The sequence below is a fragment of the Mobula birostris genome, chromosome 25 (genome assembly GCF_030028105.1).
Source record: "Mobula birostris isolate sMobBir1 chromosome 25, sMobBir1.hap1, whole genome shotgun sequence".
NCBI lineage: Eukaryota > Metazoa > Chordata > Chondrichthyes > Myliobatiformes > Myliobatidae > Mobula > Mobula birostris.
Genome location: NC_092394.1, coordinates 21,852,944 through 21,878,264, shown reverse-complemented (window position 1 = coordinate 21,878,264; position 25,321 = coordinate 21,852,944). Strand labels below are relative to the sequence as shown.

The 25,321-nt window shown below is 40.6% G+C and overlaps 1 protein-coding gene across 1 annotated transcript in view; it reads left to right on the top strand.

The window, feature by feature from the left end:
* LOC140187658 (sodium-dependent serotonin transporter-like) overlaps positions 1-25,321 on the top strand; it is a 64,430-nt gene that overhangs the window by 34,778 nt on the left and 4,331 nt on the right. The window contains exons 8-13 of the mRNA XM_072243180.1: positions 4,543-4,670; positions 11,569-11,681; positions 12,816-12,947; positions 13,919-14,018; positions 15,620-15,720; positions 19,117-19,284. Coding sequence (XP_072099281.1) covers positions 4,543-4,670; positions 11,569-11,681; positions 12,816-12,947; positions 13,919-14,018; positions 15,620-15,720; positions 19,117-19,284 — 742 coding nt within the window. The remainder of the gene's footprint in view (positions 1-4,542; positions 4,671-11,568; positions 11,682-12,815; positions 12,948-13,918; positions 14,019-15,619; positions 15,721-19,116; positions 19,285-25,321) is intronic.

Here is a 25,321-nt window from a genome sequence, read left to right as displayed (position 1 = left end):
TTAATAAAAATCACGAAAAGTAGAGATCCCTGAACCGATCCTTGTGGGACACCACTAGTCACAATCCTCCAATCTGAATGTACTCCCTCCACCACGACCCTCTGCCTTCCGCAGGCAAGCCAATTCTGAATCCACCTGGCCAAACTTCCCTGGATCCCATGCCTTCTGACTTTCTGAATAAGCCTACCGTGTGGAACCTTGTCAAATGCCTTACTAAAATCCATATAGATCACATCCACTGCACTACCCTCATCTATATGCCTGGTCACCTCCTCAAAGAACTCTATCAGGCTTGTTAGATACGATCTGCCCTTCACAAAGCCATGCTGACTGTCCCTGATCAGACCATGATTCTCTAAATGCCCATAGATCCTATCTCTAAGAATCTTTTCCAACAGCTTTCCCACCACAGACATAAAGCTCACTGGTCTATAATTACCTGGACTATCCCTACTACCTTTTTTGAACAAGGGGACAACATTCGCCTCCCTCCAATCCTCCGGTACCATTCCCGTGGACAACGAGGACATAAAGATCCTAGCCAGAGGCTCAGCAATCTCTTCGCTCACCTCGTGGAGCAGCCTGGGGAATATTCCATTAGGCCCCAGGAACTTATCTGTCCTAATGTATTGTAACAACTCCAACACCTCCTCTCCCTTAATATCAACATGCTCCAGAACATCAACCTCACTCATATTGTCTTCACAATCATTAAGTTTCCTCTCATTGCTGAATACCGAAGAGAAGTATTCATTGAGGACCTTGCTCACTTCCACAGCCTCCAGGCATATCTTGCCACCTTTATCTCTAACTGGTCCTACCTTCACTCCTGTCATCCTTTTTTTCTTCACATAATTGAAGAATGCCTTGGGGTTTTCCTTTACCCTACTCGCCAAGGCCTTCTCATGCCCCCTTCTTGCTCTTCTCAGCCCCTGCTTAAGCACCTTTCTTGCTTCCCTATATTCCTAAATAGACCCATCTGATCCTTGCTTCCTAAACCTCATGTATGCTGCCTTCTTCCACCTGACTAGGTTTTCCACCTCACTTGTCACCCATGGTTCCTTCACCCTACCATTCTTTATCTTCCTCACCGGGACAAATTTATCCCTAACGTCCTGCAAGAGATCTCTAAACATCGACCACATATCCATAGTACATTTCCCTGTAAAAACATCATCCCAATTCACACTCGCACGTTCTAGCCTTATAGCCTCATAATTTGCCCTTCCCCAATTAAAAATTTTCCTGTCCTCTCTGATTCTATCCTTTTCCATGATAATGCTAAAGGCCAGGGAGCGGTGGTCACTGTCCCCCAGATGCTCACCCACTGAGAAATCTGTGACCTGACCCGGTTCATTACCAAGTACTAGATCTAGTATGGCATTCCCCCTAGTCGGCCTGTCCACATACTGTGACAGGAACCCGTCCTGGACACACTTAACAAACTCTGCCCCATCTAAACCCTTGGAACTAATCAGGTGCCAATCAATATTAGGGAAGTTAAAGTCACCCATGATAACAACCCTGTTATTTTTGCACCTTTCCAAAATCTGCCTCCCAATCTGCTCCTGTGTATCTCTGCTGCTATCAGGGGGCCTATAGAATACCCCCAGTAGAGTAACTGCTCCCTTCCTGTTCCTGACTTCCACCCATACTGACTCAAAAAAGGATCCTGCTACATTACCCACCCTTTCTGTAGCTGTAATAGTATCCCTGACCAGTAATGCCAACCCTCCTCCCCTTTTTCCGCCCTCTCTATCCCTTTTAAAGCACTGAAATCCAGGAATATTGAGAATCCATTCCTGCCCTGGTGCCAGCCAAGTCTCTGTAATGGCCACTACATCATAATTCCATATATGTATCCAAGCTCTCAGTTCATCACCTTTGTTCCTGATGCTTCTTGGATTGAGGTACACACATTTCAGCCCTTCTACCTTACTGTCTACACCGTTTATTCTGCTTCTCTTTCCTCAAAGCCTCTCTGTATGTTAGATCTGGCTTTACTCCATGTGCTTCTTTCACTGCTCTATCGCTCTGGGTCCCATCCCCCTTGCAAATTAGCTTAAACCCTCCCGATCCATGCTAGCAAACCTACCTGCAACGATATTGCTCCCCATCGAGTTCAGGTGCAACTCATCCAATCTGTACAGGTCCCACCTTCCCCAGAAGAGATCCCCCAATGATCCAAAAATCTAAAACCCTGCCCCCTGCACCAACTCCTCAGCCACGCATTCAACTGCCACCTCCTCCAGTTCTTACCATCTGTGTCACGTAGCACTGGCAGCAATCCTGAGAACACCAAAGTCATTATCAACAAGAGTGGCTACAAGATAAACTTCTCGCCTAATAATGACACCATTTTAAAAGGTGTGGTCCCTATTGCACTAACTTTATGGTGAATTAATGTGTTAAACACTCTCCTACTTGGATCATGGTTAAAGGGCAATTATTGAACAGAATCTGTGGACTTTCTTATTTCGTCAGTTGGGCTGAATTTGATACCAGCTCACTGAAATTATCAGTTAGAAATATCATTAGGATTTTGAGGCAAAGTTCACTGGTGTAATTATAAAATATTCTAATATACTATGGCATACAGCTGGTAGAACTGCTGCCTCATAGTTCCACTGACTCAAGCTCAATCCTAACCGCAGGTACTGTCTGTGTGGCTTTTGCAGTTTCTCCCTAGAATCCCATGGGTTCCTCTCATAAGCTAAAGAACTGAGTTGGTAGCATAATTGGCCACTATTTTAAGATAGCTCCTAAATCAAAAACAGTATTTGCAGGATATCTTGAAAGCAGAAAACTCTGGTCTGCTTGGAAAACTGGGTGAGATCTGCATAGAGAGAAATGGAATGAAATCCCTGAGTCACTGACTACTCATCTATGACTTGGATTAAACCTGCTGCCCAAACTCACTGCCTAAAGTGCCTGTCCATGTTAACCTACTCTGACTTGTCCCTCTGCACACAATGGACTTTCTGTACTCGAGCAGAAATCAAGTGTCCAATGCTGAGGCCCTGCCTCTAAATATCCTGGTGGCCTTGATAGCTTGCTGCATTCAAAGACCTATAGAGACATTTTAAAATGACTTCAATGAAGAGAGATATTTTGGAATTGATAAAATGGATCTTCATATTTAAAAAGCAGTAAAATAATTAATAAAACTTGATGTTAGCACACATTTTAATAAATCATGATAAATACAGACAGTCCCAACTTTCTGGCTGTTTGATTAAAGAAATTTGCAAACCACTACCCAAAAATTTGAGGTACAGAAGGAAATGCATTCTCGCAGAATTTTTGTCAGGGGGAGAAAAGTAAATTATTTTCAACTGGTATTACTTGATGCATGTACAGAAGATGTGGCTTTGCTTTACAGAAAATCGCAGTACAGACCACTTTCTAGGAATACAACTCACCCCCCCCCTCCCCCGTAGCTTGGGAGTCACCTCTATTCTAAAATGTTAAAATAAATTAAGTAAACTATTTACTACTAAATCTTATTCACAAGGATGGGGTGTCACTTTACAATGGCTAACAGTGGGGCAAGTGTGTCCTGTTCCACCTGCCGCCTCTGGGATCACTGAATCCAATGACAAAGCAGGAAATCAGAGGGTGGTGTCCTGCAGATAGTTCATTCTTCTCTATAAAATGGCCATCTGCAGGTCCAAGCCTGTAGTTTTTATTTTTGTATCTCTAGGTGATTTTCTGAAAAAAAGTTATTACTTACATGAATATATACATCTTAAGACATTTCTAGTCTATTAACTTCTTGTATCAGGAGTATATTATGAAATTAAGGAAGAGATTAAACTCCATCTAAACGTGCTAACCAAGAATTGTAACCATTCCAGAAAATGGCAGAAGAGTGAATCTCATTTAATAGCTTTCAGGGAAATGTACTGACGTATGTGGAAATCCATTCCAAAAGCAAGATATGCCTTTCATCCATTTGTAACCAAACATTGCACTTTGTATATTGTTCTTGACCTCATAAGCTTTCCCTCTTAACACAACGTATTGACGTATGCTCACCTTTGCATTATTAATTTTTAGGGTCGCCTGATTTCTTCACAAAGTAACCCTTAATAATCCTGAAAATGCTGCTAGTGTCTGCTATGTGATCCCAGATTTCCAGTTCATGGTCTTATGTTATAATGCCTTTTTTTTTGCTGATTCCCAATTAAAATCATGACAAAGTTTAAGGAATAGAGCTCAGGCCCTTGTTTTCACGTCTGAAATGTTTAACAGCTAATAAAGGTTGGTATACATTAAAATGGAACTGTAAGTGTTTACACTGAGAAATGAACACAATTTTGAAAATATCCTTATCGGTAGGCCTGACAATTGTGTATTACTACGTCGATAGTAGGCTACAGACCAAGGACTAGGAAATGGAATTATTATAGACACAGTCTTGATGGTTAACATAGATATGGTGGACTGAAAAATCTGTTTCAGCACTGTACGAGTGTGAATTGGTTAAATATGGACATCTAAGCAATAATAATGTGCTGTTTTTTTGTTTTTTTGCTTTAGAGATGCATTGGTCACAAGCGCTGTGAATTGCTTGACTAGTTTTGTGGCTGGCTGTGTTATTTTTACCATTCTTGGATACATGGCAGAAAGGAGGAATGAAGAAGTAGCTGAAGTGGCCAAAGATATCGGTAGGACAACATTGCAAATGTGGTGTAGTTCTATTGCAACTTGGTATTATCTTGCTAATTGTATTCTCAAGAACGTCCGCATTTTTAAAATTTAAAATATTTTTTGATATCTTAAAAATACTGGAAAAAAACAGATTGGGTTAATTTGTCATATTGTTTCTGAGATGGATGAAGGACCTATCTAAACAAAGACAAACATGTGCAGTGTAGGAAGCGGCCAATTACCCTTAACATTATTCTTGAAAGAAGCATGAAGACAAATGAACCATTGTGTTTTATGCATTGACTTGATCATTTTGCAGTTCAATAGTGCAGCTGAAAATTAAATTCTAAAGTGGTTATGAGAAATAAATATAGGAGCAGATCTATAAATATCTATAAGGCATTGACCATCTCTCTAATATCTGACGTATCATAAAAATAAATAGCTGGGAATGGCTAATAGGTCAGTGCTATAATCAAATACATTCGATTACACATTTGCCACTGATAAATGAGTAATGGGATTGAATTTGTTCTACTTTTATATCTAGTACATCTGTTAGGCTCCCAAAAATATGTAACAAGGGGCAGAAGATCTGAAAATTAGTGATGGTGTTGGTGGTCACTGTAAAGAGGTGGCCATGCATTTTGAGAAACTACAGAACTCCAAGTACATCCATTACAATTGCATGAACTTTCTCAATATTTAGGCCCTTCTGGGAGGAATGAGAGGGAATATATCTATGGTATACACAAAATGCTGGAGGAGCTGAGCAGGCCAGGCAGCATCTATGGAAAAGAGTATAGTCGACGTTTGGGGTCAAGACCCTTCCTCGGGTCTTGGCCTGAAATGTCAACTGTACTCTTTTCCATAGATGCTGCCTGGCCTGCTGAGCTCCTCCAGCATTTTGTGTGTTGCTTGGATTTCCAGCATCTGTAGAATTTTTCTTGTTTGTCTATGGTATACACTATTTTATGATGAAAAGTGCCATGTGTGACTTAAACCATTACAAATATTGTGTCATAATTTATAACCATATAACAATTACAGCACGGAAACAGGCCATCTCGGCCCTTCTAGTCTGTGCCGAACTCTTACTCTCACCTAGTCCCACCGACCTGCACTCAGCCCATAACCCTCCATTCCTTTCCTGTCCATATATCTATCCAATTTAACTTTAAACGACAACATCGAACCTCCCTCAACCACTTCTGCTGGAAGCTTGTTCCACACAGCTACCACTCTCTGAGTAAAGAAGTTCCTCCTCATGTTACCCCTAAACTTTTGCCCTTTAACTCTCAACTCATGTCCTCTTGTTTGAATCTCCCCCATTCTCAATGGAAAAAGCCTATCCACGTCAACTCTATCAATCCCCCTCATAATTTTAAACACCTCTATCAACTCTCCCCTCAACCTTCTACACTCCAAAGAATAAAGACCCAACTTGTTCAACCTTTCTCTGTAACTTAGGAGATGAAACCCAAGCAACACTTTAGTAAATCTCCTCTGTACTCTCAAATTGTATTGACATCTTCCCTATAATTCGGTAACCAGAACTGTACACAATACTCCAAATTTGGCCTTACCAATGCCTTATACAATTTCAACATTACACCCCAACTCCTATACTCGATGCTCTGATTAATAAAGGCCAGCATACCAAAAGCTTTCTTCACCACCCTATCCACATGAGGTTCTACCTTCAGGGAACTATGCACCATTATTCCTAGATCCCTCTGTTCTACAGCATTCTTCAATGCCCTACCATTTACCATGTATGTCCTATTTTGATTAGTCCTACCAAAATGTAGCACCTCACATTTATCAGCATTAAACTCCATCTGCCATCTTTCAGCCCACTCTTCTAACTGGCCTAAATCTCTCTGTAAGCTTTGAAAACCTACTTCATTATCCACAACGCCACCTATCTTAGTATCATCTGTAAACTTACTAATCCAATTTACCACCCCATCATCCAAATCATTAATATATATGACAAACAACATTGGACCCAGTACAGATCCCTGAGGCACACCGTCCTCCAATCTGACACACAGTTATCCACCACTACTCTCTGGCGTCTCCCATCCAGCCACTGCTGAATCCATTTTACTACTTCGATATTAATGCCTAACAATTGAACCTTCCTAACTAACCTTCCGTGTGGAACCTTCTCAACGGCCTTACTGATGTCCATATAGACAACATCCACTGCTTTACCCTCGTCAACTTTCCTAGTAACCTCATCAAAAAATTCAATAAGATTTGTCAAACATGACCTTCCACGCACAAATCTATGTTGACTGTTCCTAATCAGACCCTGTCTATCCAGATAATTATATATACCATCTCTAAGAATACTTTCCATCAATTTACCTACCACTGACGTCAAACTCACAGGCCGATAATTGCTAGGTTTACTCTTAGAACCCTTTTTAAACAATGGAACCACATGAGCAATACACCAATCCTCCGGCACCATCCCTGTTTCTAATCACATTTGAAATATTTCTGTCAGAGCCCCTGCTATTTCCACACTAACTTCTCTCAAGATCCTAGTGAATATCTTGTCCAGACCTGGACACTTATCCGCTTTTATATTCCTTAAAAGTGCCGGTACTTCCTCTTCTTTAATCGTCATACTTTCCATAATTGTTGTTTCCTTTATCTTACACAATTCAATATCCTTCTCCTTAGCGAATACCTCCGTACATAGCCGTCCACTCTGATTCTCTAAGGAACCAATTGTATCCCTCACTATCCTTTTGCTATTAATATAACTGTAGAAACCCTTTGGATTTATTTTCACTTTACTTGCCAAAGCAGCCTCGTATCTTCTTTTAGCTTTTCTAATTTATTCTTAAGATTCTTTTTACATTCTTTATATTCCTCGAGCACCTCATTAACTCCAAGCTGCCTATATTTATTGTAGATCTCTTTTTCCGAACCAAGTTTCCTATATCCCTTGAAAACCATGGCTCTCTCAAACTTTTAACCTTTCCTTTCAACCTAACAGGAACATAAAGATCCTGTACCCTCAAAATTTCACCTTTAAATGACCTCCATTTCTCGATTACATCCTTCCCATAAAACAAATTGTCCCAATCCATTCCTTCTAAATCCTTTCACGTCTCCTCAAAGTTAGCCTTTCTGCAATCAAAAATCTCAACCCTGGGTCCAGTCCTATCCTTCTCCATAATTATATTGAAACTAATGGTATTGTGATCACCGGACCCGAAGTGCTTCCCAACACATACCTCTGTCATCTGCCCTACCTCATTCCCTAACAGGAGCTCCAACACTGCCCCTTCTCTAGTTGGTACCTCTATGTATTGCTGCAAAAAACTATCTTGCACACATTTGACAAACTCCAAACCATCCAGCCCTTTTATAGAATGGGCTTCCAAGTCTATGTGTGGAAAATTAAAATCTCCCACAATCTCAACCTTGTACTTACTACAAATGTCTGCTATCTCCTTACAAATTTGCTCCTCCAGTTCTCGGTCCCCATTAGGTGGTCTATAATACACCCCTATAAGCGTCACTACACCTTTCCTATTCCTCAATTCCACCCAAATAGCCTCCCTAGACGAGTCCACTAATCTATCCTGCCAGAGCACCGCTGTTATATTTTCTCTGACAAGCCATGCGACACCTCCAGCTCTTGCCCCTCCTATTCTATCACACCTGAAGCAATGAAATCCTGGAATATTTAGTTGCCAATCACACCCCTCCTGCAACCATGTTTCACTAATAGCTACAACATCATATTTCCAGGTATCCATCCATGCTATAAGTTCATCCACCTTTCTTACAATGCTCTTAGCATTAAAATAGATGCATTTAAGAAACTCTCCACCTCTTACTCTTTGTTTATCCTTAATGGAGCAAGCAACTTTGTTATCTTTTTCTTCCTTGTCCCCTACATCTTTGGTCTGAGTGCTCCTGATCTCTGTCCCCTGCCTATCCTCCTTCACACGCTGTCTACTAGCTTTCTCTACTTGTGAACTAACCTCCTCTCTTCTAGTCTCTTCAATTTGATTCCCACCCCCAACCATTCTAGTTTAAAGTCACCTCAGCAGCCCTCGCGAATCTCCCCACCACGATATTGGTCCCCCTAGGATTCAAGTGTAACCCGTCCTTTTTGTACAGGTCACACCTGCGTCAAAAGAGGTCCCAATGACCCAAAATCTTGAATTCCTGCCCCCTGCTCCAATCCCTCAGCCACGCATTTATCCTCCACCTCATTGCATTCCTACTCTCACTGTCGCGTAGCACAGGCAGTATTCCCGAGATTACTACCTTTGAGGTCCTTTTTCTCAACTCCCTTCCTAACTCCCTATATTCTCCTTTCAGGACCTCTCCCCTTTTCCTACCTATGTCATTGGTACCTATATGTACCATGGCCCCAGTGGCCCCAGTCTGACCACCTGCCTGTAACTCCTCTCTATCAACTCCTCCCTCTCCCTGACAAGACGAAGGTCATCGAGCTGCAGCTCCAGTTCCCCAGTGCGGTCTCTTAGGAGCTGCATCTCGGCGCACCTGGCGCAGATGTGGACGTCCAGGAGGCTGGGAGACTCCACAACTTCCTATATCCGGCACTGAGAACAACAAGCTGCCCTCACACTCATACTTCCCCCTCTCCTCAAATAACAACAAAAAATGAATACCAAACCTTCCTCGCCTTGCCCATTTCCGCCTAAGCCCGTTGAGCAGAAGCCCTTAAGCCTTCACTCTGCTCCCGGCTCACTCCATTGCCCGCAAAACGACACTGCCTGCTGTATAAGGCTCTGTTCCTTTTAAATCTTCCGCACTTCACTGCCCGACGTCACACGCCTGCGCAGTCCCGCCTCTCTGAATGCCGATGGGGGAAAAAGAAACGAAAAATTCAAAATGGCTTCCTCTGCACTCCCGCTCCAATTCTCAGACTTCCTTCTCCGAATTAAACCCAAATCAGGATTCCTGTCCTTGTAAATCTTCCGCGCTTCACTGCCTGACGTCGCACACCCGCGCAGTCCCACCTCTCTGAACGCCGATGGAAAAAAACCCAAAAAATTCAAAATGGCTTCCTCTGCACTCCTGCTCCGATTCTCAGACTTCCTTCTCCAAATTTGCTGGAACTTTTGTACTTAATATTGTCAACAATAAATTTTAGTCTAGTGTCCCAGAAATGAATGCAGGCTACCTTATTTGAAATATCTACACCTACCATAAACCATAATCTTAAATGTCTACCATAAATGCTGCCTGGGCAGGGCGAAAAGCATTATCAGGGATGCATCTCACCCTAACCATAGACTTTTTACTCTCCTCCCAGCCAGTAGGCACTACAGGAGCCTCCGCTCCCACACCAGCAGGCACAGGAAGAGCTTCTTCCCTGAGGCTGTGACCCTGCTGAACCTCTCATCACAGTGCTAAGCAGTATTGTATCCGTATTGTACTGTCTCGGTACTTTTATAGTTGTGTGCTGTAGCACTTTTTTTATTCGCAGTTATTTTGTGAATAACACTATTCTTTGCATTTCTGGTCAGATGTTAAATGTATTTCATTGGCTTTGTATCTGTACTCGGCATAATGACAATATAGTTGAATCTAATCTAATATAGTGATTAAAGTACATTTTAATGTGTAAAGGAATGCAAAAATACCTTGGGACATTTTAAGATTTTTATAATATGTTTCAATAATTCAAACAGAGTTGCAAAGCTTCTTGTTGGGTTCCCTCCCATTCCCACACTGCCTCAACCTCCCTGAATCTCAGACTGATCCAGAGGCCCAGTTCCTTTCTGGGGTCATACTCCCACCACTCATTTGTCCAGGTGTGTTGAAAAATCATGGCAGAATTTGGTCAATGCTCGTAGAAGTCACCATTTCCACATCAGGACCAAGAAATTCCTAGCTCTTAATGGAACTGAGAATGGTCAGGTAGCTGGCTTGATGAAGAGTGAGCAATCCCATGAGTCCAGCCATCTTTCAACCTGAAGAGTAGATAACTACCGAAATGGAGAATTGTAAGATCAGTAGTTCCAGTGCAGTATGCATCAGTGGGAGTTGCCTGCCACTTTCAGTGTGAAACTATCATCAATGTTCTTCAATGTGTAATGCAGATTGTGTTTGAAATGCGGTCATTGGAGGCCACTGGTATCTTTTTTCATTTCATACTTTAAATCAGAAATTATGCCTGGACTGCAGACAGCCTGACATTTTAGGTATAGGTTTTTGATATTTTTTTTGATCATCCTTTGTGGGAAGGGTTAGGCTAGGGAATGTTTGTGTTAGAATTTTATCTTGAAGATTAATCACATAGATAAAAGAACAGTTCTTTAGGTGTCTGTGGCCAGTAACTTAAATTGAATGCTTACCTCTCATCAACTTTTAATCTTTTACTAATTGATCCAATTAATAAATTCGATTGAGTTTTGAATTCTCACCATTGGCTCTGCTATTACTGATTGTCCTCATTAGATGATATTCTAATTAACTTGGTAGCAGATTGTGCTATAGTTTGTTTACTGGTGGATCAACATGGCTAACCTATTACACAGCAACACTCACAACACGCTGGAGGAGCTCAGCAGGTGGGGCAGCATCCATGGAAACATTGACTGATCGTTGCTTTGACCCCAGCATCTGCAGAGTATTTTGTGTAACCTATTGCACAATCTGCCACCAAGTACTGATGTTCCAACATTGCCGATACTCAAGTTACAGAAAAACGAATTGGAGTTTCTGTTTCAAAAATGCGACCAAAGCAAATAACTTTCCAGAATCATTCGGAGTGAGTAAGGAAATGCCAAGAACAAAATCACTGAAATCTGTTGGAATTCTTTGATGAAGTAACAGACAGGATAGACAAAAGAGAGTCAGTGGATGTTATTTAACTAATTGTTTATATTTTTTTTCTCCTGCCTCTAGGGCCCAGTCTACTTTTCATCACTTATGCAGAGGCAATGGCCAACATGCCTGCATCAACATTTTTTGCCATAATATTTTTCTTAATGCTGATCACTCTGGGTTTAGACAGCACGGTAAGAAATTGGGCATCTGCTGAAATTTTCTGTGCTTTTAATACTATGAATGTACTTTGTATTTCAACATGGTTCTAAACATATGCTTACAGAAGGGGTTTGCATGAAGTCATTAAACATTTAATGTTAACTTATTGAAAATGGCCCTGTTAACTGAATCCACACCGCACAGAATATTGTATCTAGCTGTGTGTATTTTCATTATAATTTGCCAGAGTTGAAAAGGGCTGCAGTTGTGCTTTTGAGAACACAGTTTGGGAACGTTACCTGAGACATTTACAATGTAAGTACAGGCAGTAATCAAGGTTACAACACTGTTTGTGAGAACTGTTCATAAACTGAACTGTTATTAAGTAAGAAATGCAAAAAGTTACGTAGGGGTGAATATCAGTAACAGCTATGATAGGAGAGTGAGCAGCTGCAAGCCAGTCTCACTGACTTGGTGAGTAAATCTCCTCAGTGCTCCCGGCTCTTCTTGTTTCCCTTCAACTTCTGGGTGTGGCTGAGTGTGGAAAGAAGTGTGGCAGAAAATGTTGCCAAAACATCCCTATCCATCCCACTGGTCTCCCAAATGCTCACTTGTAAGTACAGGGTGGACGTTTGTAACCCAGACACAGTTGTAATCAAATGACATATGCTTTTTATATTCTGTTAAATCACAAAGCACAATAGCATTCGTTTTCACTTAACTTTGACTGGTAATGTTTGCAAAAGAACTTCATACTAAAAAAGCAGTGTTAGTAGATAACTTGGACCTTATACCTTATGCCTAATCCATTGTGTAGTGGTGTGTATTATTTACGTTCCTAGCTGCATTACGTCTCTAAGCGGAAAGTAAAGACTGGGATACCTGTTGGATAATTAAAGTAACTGCTTTCCATTGTCCACCTATGGTTTAGTTTCAGAAACCCCATGATATCATTAAATAAATATTTAAAACTGATTACTCTCATATCCAAATCATTACTGCCTTTTCACTTACTATACATAATCATAATAATCGTAGACAGAAGTTTTACAGTAATGACAATATACATGTAATATTGCACAATAACAGTTGCTAAGAGATATTTTGCCTAGTGGTAAAAATCTTGGTGCTTGTTATTTAGTTAAGATGTTTTTGTTTTTAATTAGTTTGCAGGTCTGGAAGGAGTGATAACAGCAGTATTGGATGAATATTCTGTGTTACTTAGAAATCGCCGCGAATGGTTTGTGCTTGGCCTAGTTGTGGTTTGCTTTTTGGGAGCTATGAGCACTCTCACATATGTAAGTGCAAAGGTTTAATTTTAATCATGGTGTACTACAGATGGCTTCCCTTGTCTTCTAATCAAACTTGAGATATATTTTCGCTTCTGCCAGTAATTTCTAAATTAAGCAAATATGGTTTGCATTTTGCCTTATCACAGTTTACTTCTTGCAAAAATGCTCACTGTGATACACTAGGGGCAATTCATTTATTCTTAAGTTTGAAGCTTGTTCGTTTAATATTTCATATCTTTGTTTTAACTTCAACAATCTGAAGAATGTTATGCTTGCAAGCAAACTTGAAAACTTTTCATTAATGTTATTCTCTCATGAAATAATGAAGCATTTGAAGCAGAAGAGCAGTGAGGAAAAGATGGGGCAAAAGATCAGCTTGAACTACTCTAGTGGTCACATTTTGGGCTGTAAATAAATTTTAAAATTCCTTTTAGCCTAATTTTAAGTAAATATGATGTTGAGGGAGCATCTGGATTCCAGTAGTGCAAAATTACATACTAATGAGTTAGACAATATTATTTAGAATAAGATTTGAGTTAACAACAATTAATTTGAGGCAGCACTTGAAATGGAAAGTGGCTTTGTTTTTTACTTATTGTATTGGAAAGTAAATGGAAATAGATCCTCTTCCACCTCATTTTCCAATTGGCAAAAAGCTGAAATCCCTCTTGGGAACCCAGTTTTCTATACATAACATAATTCTCCTAATAAAATGAAGCCTGTTCTAAATAGATATATTTTCATGATTATTTAATAAACCCACTTAAGGCATCTAAATCCTGTGAAGGCAGTCATAAATTTTTACTATAAATGCATATCAGAAATTCATCGTCCTCATTTGGTTGCGCTAAGCAAGTAATATGAGTATATAAACATACTCCACTGCTGAAATTCAGGTCCAATGATATTACTGAATTTTTATTCTAATGTTCCTCTACCCTGGAGTGCATTCACAACATTTACGTCTGTCATTTCAGGGTGGGGCATATGTGGTGAAATTCTTTGAAGAATATGCTACAGGCGCTGCTATTATTGCTGTGGTGTTTCTGGAATCAATAGCTGTATCATGGTTTTATGGTAAGTAACTATACATTTGCAAGATAGATGTCAAATGCAGCAAGATGGGGTAAAGATTAGATATTTCCACCAACATGAGTATTATTACACCATGCTACTTGGAATTATGAATACAAGATAATCAATTGTAAACCCAAAATTGAAATGAGACTCCTTTAAAGTGTGTGTTCTATTTAGATGGAGCTTAAGTATACAGGAGAAAGTATGAAGGAAATATTCTTTGGATTCGATGAAATGGAAGGGGAATCTAATCATGAGTATGCAGTAGATCAACTAAGCAAAAAAAAATCTCATTTCAAGTTGCTATTTTCATAAGAATCTTTGTAAAATTTAGGTTAACAATCTGGAATAACAGAGCTTCATGAAGGATAGAATAATGGAATTAATAAGGAATGTAGGAAATAAGCAGGAAAGTGAAACGAGGGCATTGATGGAAAATTAATTTCATAACACTTTTGGAATGAGTATTCTAATTACACTATGCTACTTGTAAATAGGATTAAACCAAATATTATATACAGTAAATCCCCGGATTAAGAACGTCCGACTTACGGACAACTTGTACTTATGAACGGACTGCGGTAAAGCCTATTATCTTAAAAATTTGAGTTAAGTACAATGGTTCATAATAACAAACGCACACAAGCGTAAATCCGATGCAAGTGCTGGTGATGCATCAAAGAAAAGGAAAACGATCACGATTGAAAATAAAGTGGAAATAATAAAGCGATCAGAAAGAGGTGAAACGCCATCGGTCATTGGAAAGGCGTTTAGGCTACAGTCAGTCAATGATTGGAACAATTTTAAAGGATAAAGTGAGAACAATGGAGCATGTGAAAGGCCCTGCCCCGATGAAAGCTACCATTATTACTAAGCAACGCAGTGGTTTAATTATTGAAATGGAAAGGCTATTGATAATTTGGTTAAGCGATCAAAATCAGCGTAATATGCCTATTAACCTTACTTTAGTGCAAGAAAAGGGTTGAAGCCTTTTCAATGATTTAAAAGCTGCACGTGCAGCAAGTGAAGGTGATTGTGATGAAGAATTTGTTGCGGGTAGGGGTTGGTTCAATCGTTTCAAAGTGAGGGCGAATTTACATAATGTTAAAGTACAAGGTGAAGCAGCAAGTGTCGATGTAAGTGCTGCGAGTGATTTTCCTGAAATGTTGAAAAAATTATTGAGGAGGGAGGTTCTTAAGTGTTTTATATGCATAGAAAGGTAAAATATATACTATATACTAAGACAAACATTTGACTAACTGATGCCAAATAAGAACCGTATGTACCTGTTCCGACTTACCTACAAATTCAACTTAAGGCAGACTTAGAACGAATCTCATTCGTAACCCGGGGACTGCCTGTACTATCACATGGATATTGCTGGGACTAGGTGGCTTGAGTTTACTGGGATTTTGCATTTCTTATGGAAAAACTAAATTGCATTGGTTAATATAGATGAGAAACTATCAGAGCCAAGAAAAATAAAATGTGCTGGAAATATTGGGCGAAATAGCTCAATGTTTCAGGCTGGAGACCATTACTTAGAACTATGAACTGTTGAGCTTGTTTCATGTTCACTTTTTCTCCTCTCACTGTTTTAGGAATGAAGCGTTTTTGCCGGGATATTAAAGAGATGCTCGGTTTCAGTCCAGGCTTGTTCTGGCAAATATGCTGGGTCGCCATTAGCCCACTTTTCCTTCTGGTAAGATTATTTGGCCAGCTTGTTATGAATTCCTCCCTGGGTTGTTACATCATACCACTTGTATCAGAGTATGGGAAAGTGATAGCCTTTCTTAGTTGGTAAAACATTTCTTCAGGCAATACCCTTTGTTATCTTCAGGACTGTGATACTGCTCTTAAATCCCAGCCTGAAGTGATCCCATGCTAGATCAAAATTATCTTTCTGTGCATTCTGGTCAGCATACGTTGAAACATGTTTGTTGTAGGTTTGCACACAGTGAAATTCAATTGTAATGGTTCAATTCATGTAAAATCAATGATAGTAGTTGGAAAAGAGATCATCGAATACACTTAAGCAAATAGACTTAAGGACCTGAAAAACAAATTATTATAATGGTTATTAAGTATTACCTTTCCAATGTTGGTTAAATCTACCTTTGATAGAGCAATTCATTACATCTTAATAACAGCTGTGACAGTGCAAAATTTCTCTATGCCTCTTGAAAATATACTTTTCAATATTTCAGTGTTAAGCCTCATGCTTGCTTAAATCAGGAGTTAAAGCCTTATTTTTGACTATATGTACCACATTGTTCAGATTGTTATACAAAATTCCATGGCATTTTTCTTAAACAGAGGAATTCTCAGTTTAATTTTTATCCTTGAATCTAATCAGCATCTCTCAAAAGCATGTTTCCTTATTACTTTTCACCTTGCTATTTGTTGAACATTTCAGTACACTTAAACTGTTTAAGATGACGATATCTAGAAAACAAATCCTCACTGACAAATATCACCTGTACTGAATCAAAGGAAGCAACTGTCCCATTTTGAATTGGGAAGAATCATTCATGAATGAATGCAGTATTACAAGCGCTGCCCATAAAAGACACATCTCCGACTAGTTTGCTGTCAAAGCAATCTAATGTTGCAATGATATTCCCATCAATACCTTATTTATGAAATCCAGTATTGACATCCACACGTTCACTTCATGTTCTTCACAAGTTATTTCATCCCTACCTATCCTTCAATGCCTTCCTTTACGTACTATCTGCCAGCCAAAGTATATTGATAAATTGAATTATTATTGTCAAACGTGTCAAGAAGAAACAGTGAAAAACTTGCATACCATTCAAACAGATCAATTCATTACAAAAGTACATTGATGTAGTACAAGGGAAAACAATAACACTGAGGGAATGAAGTATTACATTCACAGAGGAAGTGCAGTGTAGGTAGGAGTAAGGTGTGAAGTCACAAGTCCATTTTATTGTACTAGGTAACCATACAATAGTCTTACAACAATGAGATAAAAACGGTCCTTGATTCTAGACTAGTGTTGCCCTACCAGATCTAGGATTGAAGCTAAATGAATCTGACCTTCAAGGCCATTTACACCCATCCTCACTTGTAGATGGAAGACTTGTAGTCTTCCACCAGCACCAGGCAACACTGTCTTGGGGCATAAGGACAGGCAATATGGGATTTTGGTTGACTTGACCACATCAGATACCATGCTCTCATTTATTAAATTGGTTTCAAAAGTTTGAATATCCATTATTTTTCAGTGTTGCTAAGCTATGATAGTGAGCATCGAAGTGAATGTTAGTCTTGGATCAGTTGAGGCTTGAGATCATAGTTAATGCTGTTGCACTAGTCATGATTATAAGAGGCTCTGGAGAGGAAAGGGCTGCTTAAGTTACCTTATTCATTTCTCGTCTTCCTGTTTTACCTCATCTCTGCTGCTCGTCAAAGAACTGGTGGCAAGAGCTGTCTCCTAATATGTAACTTGAGGTAGCTTTCTACCAACAGGATACTTTATTTGAGAACTGTAAGGCTCTTTGCAACTAGAATTCACTGGTGATTTAAAAAAAAGACAGCATAGGAAATTTGTATTAATGAAAGTTAATTTAAAAAAAGGCAAATCTGAAATAAAACCAAAAAGGTACTGCGAATACTCAGCAATTTAGTTAGCACCTACAGAAAAAAAGTCAGTTTAAAGTAAATTTATTATACAGGTACATATACAACGCCGAGATTTGTTTTCTTGCGGGCATACTCAGTAAATCCAAGAGCCGTAATAGAATTAATGAAAGACTGCATCCAATTGGACAAACAACAAATGTGCAAAAGACAACAAACTGTGTAGACAAAAGAAAATAATAATAAAGAAATAAGCAATAAATATCAATAACATGAGATGAAGAGCCCTTGAAAGTGTCCATAGGTTGTGGGAACAGTTCAGTGATGGGGTGAGTAAAGTTATCCCAACTGGTTCAGGAGCCTGATCGTTGAGGGGTAATAACTGTTTCTGGACCTGGTGGTGTGAGCCCTGAGGCTCCTGTACCACCTTCCTGATGGCAGCAGTGAGAAGGGAGCAAGACCCGGCTGGTGGGGGTCCTTGATGATGGATGCTGCTTTCCTGTGACAGTACTCCATGTAGATGTGCTCAGTGGTGGAGAGGGTTTTACCTGTGATGGATTGGGCCGTATTCACTACCTTTAGAAGTACTTTCCATTCAAGGGTGTTGGTGTTTCCTTACCATGCTGTGCTGCAACCAGTCACTATACTCTCTGTGACACATTCCAAATCTTTGCAAACTTCCAAGGAAGCAGAGGTGCTGCCGTGCTTTCTTCGTAATTGCAATTACTTAGTTGATCCAGGTCAGATCCTCTGAAATTATAGCACTGAGGAATTTAAAGTTGCTGACCCTCTCCACCTCTAATCGCCCACTGAGGTGGGGTTCATGGATCTCCGATTTCCTCCTGAAATCAATATCCAGCTCCTTGGTCTTGCTGACATTGAGTGAGAGGTTATTGTGGCGCCACTCAACCAGATTTTCAGTCTCACTCCTATATGCTGATTCTTCACCACCTTTGATTCGGTGGTGTCATCAGCAAACTTCAATATGACATTGAACTACTCAATAGTTATTCAATGTTCCCAGCCTGAGAACTGTCTGATTTGTGTTGAGGTAAATTAAAAATCTTTATTCATCGCAATTATAAAACAAATAGCGAGCATTCTTCTTGTGCTTCGTCACAAAAATAACTTGGCAATAAAATGTTGAACACGGTAATCACTGATATAACTAAGCTGCTTTTGGAGAGAAAATCTTCTGGGAGTGGAATTAACTTAGAATTATTTGAAGATGTCTTTGGAAACTCAACAGTATCAACCTATGTTGGGTCTGATATGCAAGCACTCAATATTAAACTAATATTTAACACAACTGCACATCTTCTCTTTAAAAAATCCTACTTATTTGAATGCTTAATCACACTTCAAATTGATCGGAAATAAAACATTTCTTAGTATTACTGTTGATTTTCTTTCTAATTAGAGAGTTACACCTGATTAGATTTGTTTTTTTTTAATTCTCTCCTCACTGATGTTTGTCCTGTTTTTTCAACAGTTCATCATCATTGGTTTCCTGTCAACTCAACCAGAAGTTAAGCTCTTTGACTACACCTACCCTTATTGGACTGCAGTGGTTGGCTATTTCTTGGGGATTTCATCAGTTATTTGTGTTCCATCTTATATGGTTTACAAGATCATTATTACTCCAGGGACATTTAAAGAGGTATGTGGCAGACATTTATTATTGTTTTAATAAAATTGGCATAAAGAAGGAACTCTGAAACAATTATTATTTTGAGATGTGTTTGATAGTCTGTTTGGGATGTAAAATAGATTTGTACAGTTTCCACTATTCCTTTACTGTCCGTACATTTCTTTGAACCTTTTTCAAAAAATTTCTATAGGTATCCAACAGCCTTCAGTTCTACCTTCGCTTAGCCAATAGTCCTACTGTTCATAATGGAGCCTTGGTTTTGAGACTTTGGTAATCCCGGACAGCCTCATTATTAAGAATCAACGGTCCTGATCAAGAGTACAGCACCAAGATTATTGATAATAAAAAAGGAAAAAGCCTATTGCATTTGAACTCAACGATACTGCCATTTCTAAGTTGTCCTCACACAATTTATCAAGGAGTTGCTGTAGAACGTTAAGGACAATTAGCAATAGATTTTCACAACCTAACTCTACAGTCATAAGCAGCTAATTTGGCTAAAGACCTTAAATCTGTATTATCCAACTATTTGCCTATTTTTTCCAGTTGGTAGCACTTGTCTATACCTCTGAACCATTCCCCATTCACACACAATCTAGTTTAACTTTATTAAATTCATCAGGACTGATAACACAGAACAATTGAACATTCACAACTAAAGACAGCCAGTCGTTACAGCTGATAAATGATAATATTGGGCAGAATTAACAGTAGTGGAAACTCCTTCCTAACCCTTAAATCTTTTGTTTGAAGGAAGTGGGAGGAGCCAAAGGAGAAATTATTGAGGTTGAGGACCAGTTCTGCCAGACGGAGGAGAGTGGAGGTGGAAGGGAACTGGTTGGGGCTATTGTCCAGAAAGGAGCGAGTTTGATGGTGGGATTGGGATGGGGTCAAGACCAGCGAATTCAGAAGGAGGGAGGAATGTTAAAGGCAAGATGGTTGATATCTCGTTGGCAGTTAGCAATGAAAAGATCCAGAGTGTGGTGTCCAGGAAGAGGAGGAGGGTTGAAGATGGGATCATTGGTGCAGACTGGAGAACCCTTGCCAAAGAAGTAGACATGGAGATGACAGAAGAAGTGTTCAGTGTCATGGTGGGTGTGGAATTCAGGGGTGCAGGCACAGGGGACAAAGGCGAGGCCCTTACTGAGGACAGAACATTCTGCCTCAGTGAGGGAAAGGTCAGAGGGAATTGTAAAGACCTGGCACAGATGAAAGCTGGAATCAGAGGGGGAGACGAGGGTTGGTAGTGTTGGGGGAAGGTTAGGTTGTTCAGGAAAGGAGGGGTGGGATGAAGGTGGAGGCTCCAAGGTCCCAAGAGCTGATGGTAGGGCCTGAGAGACGCACGATTGCAGAGTGGTGGTGGGGGAAATAGAGACAGGAAATCTAGCGGCAGCACGCGAAGTCTCAGCCTGGATATGCTTGTCAGTCAAGGTCCAGGCTGGAGTTAGAGTTAGAGGTAGTAGTAGAGGTGCGCAAACTGCAGTTTGGTGTTGTCCAGCGTCATTGGAACCAGTGTATACTGTTGTATTCTTTGCCAGTCATCTACACTATCCACAGCTCCTCCAATCTAAGTATCATCTGCAAACTTCTTAACCACCCCCCCCCCATTTAAATTTTCATCAGGCCATTTATGTACATCACAAACAGCAGAGGTCACGGTACAGATCCCTGTAGAACAACACTAAGCACACACCTCCAGCTCGAATAAGTCACTTTGACCACTACCGTCTGTCTTCTATGGGCAAGCTAGTTCTGAATCCAAATGGTCAATTCACTACTGATCTCGTATATCTTAATTTTCTGGATGAGTCTCTTATGAGGGATCTTGTCAAACGCCTTACTAAAGTCCATGTAGACAACCTTCATCAGACATCTTCGTCAAAAAACTCAAGTCAAGTTAGTAAGACGCGACTTGCCCAGCACAAAGCCACACTGGTTCTCCTCAATTCAGGCCATGGTTTTCCAAATACTCATAAATCTCATCCCTAAGAATTCTCTACAGTCAACGTGAGACTTGATGTTCTATAGTTTCCAGTTTTATCCCTGGTTCCCTTCTTGAACAATGGAATAACATTATCTATTCATCAGTCCTCCAGAACCTCATCTATGGTTAAAGAGGACACAAAGATATTGGTCAAGGCCCCATCAGTCTCTTCCCTTGCCTCTCACAAATCTGGGCTATATCCCATCAGACCCTGGGACTTATCCACCTTGATGCTCTTTAAGAAACCCAATACTACTTCCTCCTTTACTTCAAAGTGTCCTAGCATATTAATATTCTTGGCACTGATCTCCCTGTCCTCCAAGTCCTTCTCCTTGCAGCCACATCCTTCAAATCCAAGTAAATGTCCCCCCCCCCCCACCTTTTATCCTTGAGTGGTCACACTCTCTCTCTAGTTATCCTCTTGTTTCTGATGTATATACACAATGCCTTGGTATTCTCTTTAATCCTACTTGCCAGGACTTTTCATGGGCCCGCCTGGCTTTCCTAATTTCCTTCTCAAGTTCTTTTCTAGCTTTATAACCCTCAAGGGCTCTGTTTGATTCTAACTTCCTAAGTTTTACATACTTTTCTCTTCTTGACTAAATTCATCACTTCCCTCGACATCCAAAGTTCTCCTACCTTGCCACCCTTGTCCTTGCTTCTGACTGGAACATACCTGTCCTGTACTCTGTGCAGTTGGTCTTTATGCACCCTCCACATGTTGGTTGTGGACTTGCCCAAAAACAGCTGTTCCCAATGAACTCTTTTTAGTTCCTACTGAACACACTTATAATTTCCCCTGCTCCAGTTTAATATTCTCCTGCAGGGTCCATACTCTTTCTTATTTATAGCTGTCTTAAAATTTGAGTTGTGGTCACTGTTCCCCAACTGCTCACCCAGTGAAAGGTCAATCACCTGGCCAGGCCCATTACCAAACACCAGATTCCTCTTATAGAACTATCTACATGTTGATTTAAGAAACACTCTGAGGTGCACCTAACATTCTACCCCATCTAAGCCTCTTGCTGCACTAAGAAGGTTACAGTTTATGAGGGAAGTTGAAGTCCCCCATGAAAACACCCCTATTGTTTTTACACTTTTTCTTCATGGGAGCCATGGTAGCATAGTGGTTGGTATGACACTATTGCAGCTTGGAGTTCAGAAACGGTGCCATTATGTGAGGAGCATCTGTACATCTGCCCCGTGGAATGCATGGGTTTTTCGTAGTGCTCTAGTTTCCTCCCCGCAGTCATTGTAAATTGTCCTATGATTAGGTTACGGTTTATCAGGGTAGCTGGGGTGGCTTTGCTCAAAGGCCAGAAGGGCCTGCTTCACGCTGTATCACTAAATAAATAAATATGTTCCCCCAGAGTCCTGGTGGCTTTTGGGGGTCTGCAGTACAATCCCAGAGTGATTGCATCCTTCCTATTTTTGAGTTTTCCCTGTATAAATTCCATTATGATCCTTCTGAATGCAGAAGTGATTGTCCCTGATTAGTCATGCAACTCCCCAACCACCTCTTTTACCTTTAACTTTTCTATAACATCGAAACTCTGAGACATGAAGCACCCATTCTTGTCCTTCTCTGAACATCATTATTCCATGTACCGATCTATGCTCTGGTCATCACTTTTACCTACAACACTCCAGCATTACAGTAGACACACTTCAAACTATCTGTCCTGTCAATTCTATTACTTTGCTCCTGCCCGTTTTTACTGGCCCTGACATCTACCTTCCTCTCCATCCTTCTATTCTCTGACTTGGTGCTGTGTTTCCCATCCCCTTGCCAAATTAGTTTAAACCCTTCCAAGTAGCACTAGCAAACCTCTCAGCTAAGATATTAGTGCCCCTCCAGTTTAGGTGCAACCTGTCCCTCTTGTACATGTCATCCCTGTCCTAGAAGAGGTTCCAGTGATCTAAGAACATGAAACCCGACCAACCGCACCAGAACTCCTTAACCTGTACTATCATTCTATTCCAAATTACAGGAAGGATATAAATAAGGTTGAAAGAGTGCAGAGAAGGTTTACAAGGATGTTGCCGGGACTTGAGAAACTCAGTTACAGAGAAAGGTTGAATAGGTTGGGACTTTATTCCCTGGAGCGTAGAAGAATGAGGGGAGATTTGATAGAGGTATATAAAATTATGATGGGTATAGATAGAGTGAATGCAAGCAGGCTTTTTCCACTGAGGCAAGGGGAGAAAAAAAACAGAGGACATTGGTTTAGGGTGAGGGGGGAAAAGTTTAAAGGGAACATTAGGGGGGGCTCCTTCACACAGAGAGTGGTGGGAGTATGGAATGAGCTGCCAGACGAGGTGGTAAATGCGGGTTCTTTTTTAACATTTAAGAATAAATTGGACAGATACGTGGATGGGAGGTGTATGGAGGGATATGGTCCGTGTGCAGGTCAGCGGGACTAGGCAGAAAATGGTTCGGCACAGCCAAGAAGGGCCAAAAGGCCTGTTTCTGTGCTGTAGTTTCTATGGTTTCTATGGTTTCCTGCCCTGACTAGAACGTGGCATCAGGAATAATCGAGAGATTATTACTTTGGACATCCTGCTCCTCAGCTCCTTTCCTAATTCCTTATGCTCTCTGTTCAGGATCTCTCTCCCCTTTCTACTTGTTATTGGTACCACAACCTTTCACTCTCCTCCTTGAGAATATTCTGCAGCTGTTCCAAGACATTCTGGACCTTAGCAACTGGGAGGCAACACACCATCCTGGTGTCCCTTTTGCAGCCACAGAATCTCTTGTCCAACCTGTAACCACCAAGTCTCCTATCACTGTCACACTGGCTAATTTTCTCCTTCTCTGCTGAGCCTCAGAGTTGACCATAGTGCCATTCCCCCAGCTGCTGCTACTGTGCCCTGATGAATCATTCTCCCCCCAGCAGTATCCAAAGAGGTATAGTTTTTGCTGAAGGGAATGGTTGCAGAGGAACCCTCCCCTTACATCTCCTGGAGATCACTCATCTACTATCTGAAGCCTGCATTCTGGGTGTGACCTCCAGAGTAAAAGTTTCATCTGAGGACACAGCATCCCAGATGATCCTGAGTATTTTTAAAAAATATATATATATTTTTTTAAAGAGATACAGCGTGGAACAGGTCCACCTAGCTCACTGAGCCACTCCGCCCAGAAAAACATCAGCTTAACCCCTAGCCTAATCACAGGACAATTTACGATGACCAATTAACCAGTTTGTCTTTGGACCGTGGGCAGATACCAGAGCACTTGAAGGAAACACATGCACATAAGGGAAAAATACACTCTTTCTTAGAGGATGCAGGAAATGAAGGCTGAGCTCTGCCCAGAGCTGTAAAATGACATTAACTCTTACACTACCATGGCACCCCAATACAATCAGCTTTAGTTCCAGTTCCTGACCACTCCAACAATGGCCACTCCACTTGCACCTTGCTGCTTTTTATTGGCTCACGTAAAACTCACTGACAAGATTTGTTCTTTTCAAATGGTTCCCACCCCTTCTCACATGCTACTTCGATTATCAGATTGTAAATAACATCGCCTCGCTGACGGTCAACAGTGGTGCATCTCAAGGATGCATGCTCAGTACACTTCTCTACTCTCTACATCCACACCTGTGTAGCTAAGTACAACTCAAGTGCTATCTATAAATCTGCCAATGCCACAATTATTATTAGCAGAATTTCAGATGGTGAAGAAGAGGCATATGGGAGTGAGACAGATCAGTTGGTTGAGTGGTGTCACAACAACATCCTTGTACAGAGCATCATTAAGACTAAGGAATTGATTGAGGACTTCAGGAAGGAGAAGGTGAGGAAACACACACCAGTCCTCAGAGGGAGCAGCAGTGGAAAAGATGAGCATTTTTATTTCCTAGATGTCAGCATCTCTGAAGATCTATCTTGGGCCCAACATATTGAACAAACTACAAAGAAGACACAACAGGAAGAGCCAGCATGGCTTTGTGCAGGATAAGTTGTGTCAAACTAACTTGATTCAGTTTTTTGACAAGCTGAGGAGAGAGATTGATGAAGATAGAGCAGTGGTTGTCTACATGGATTTCAGTAAAG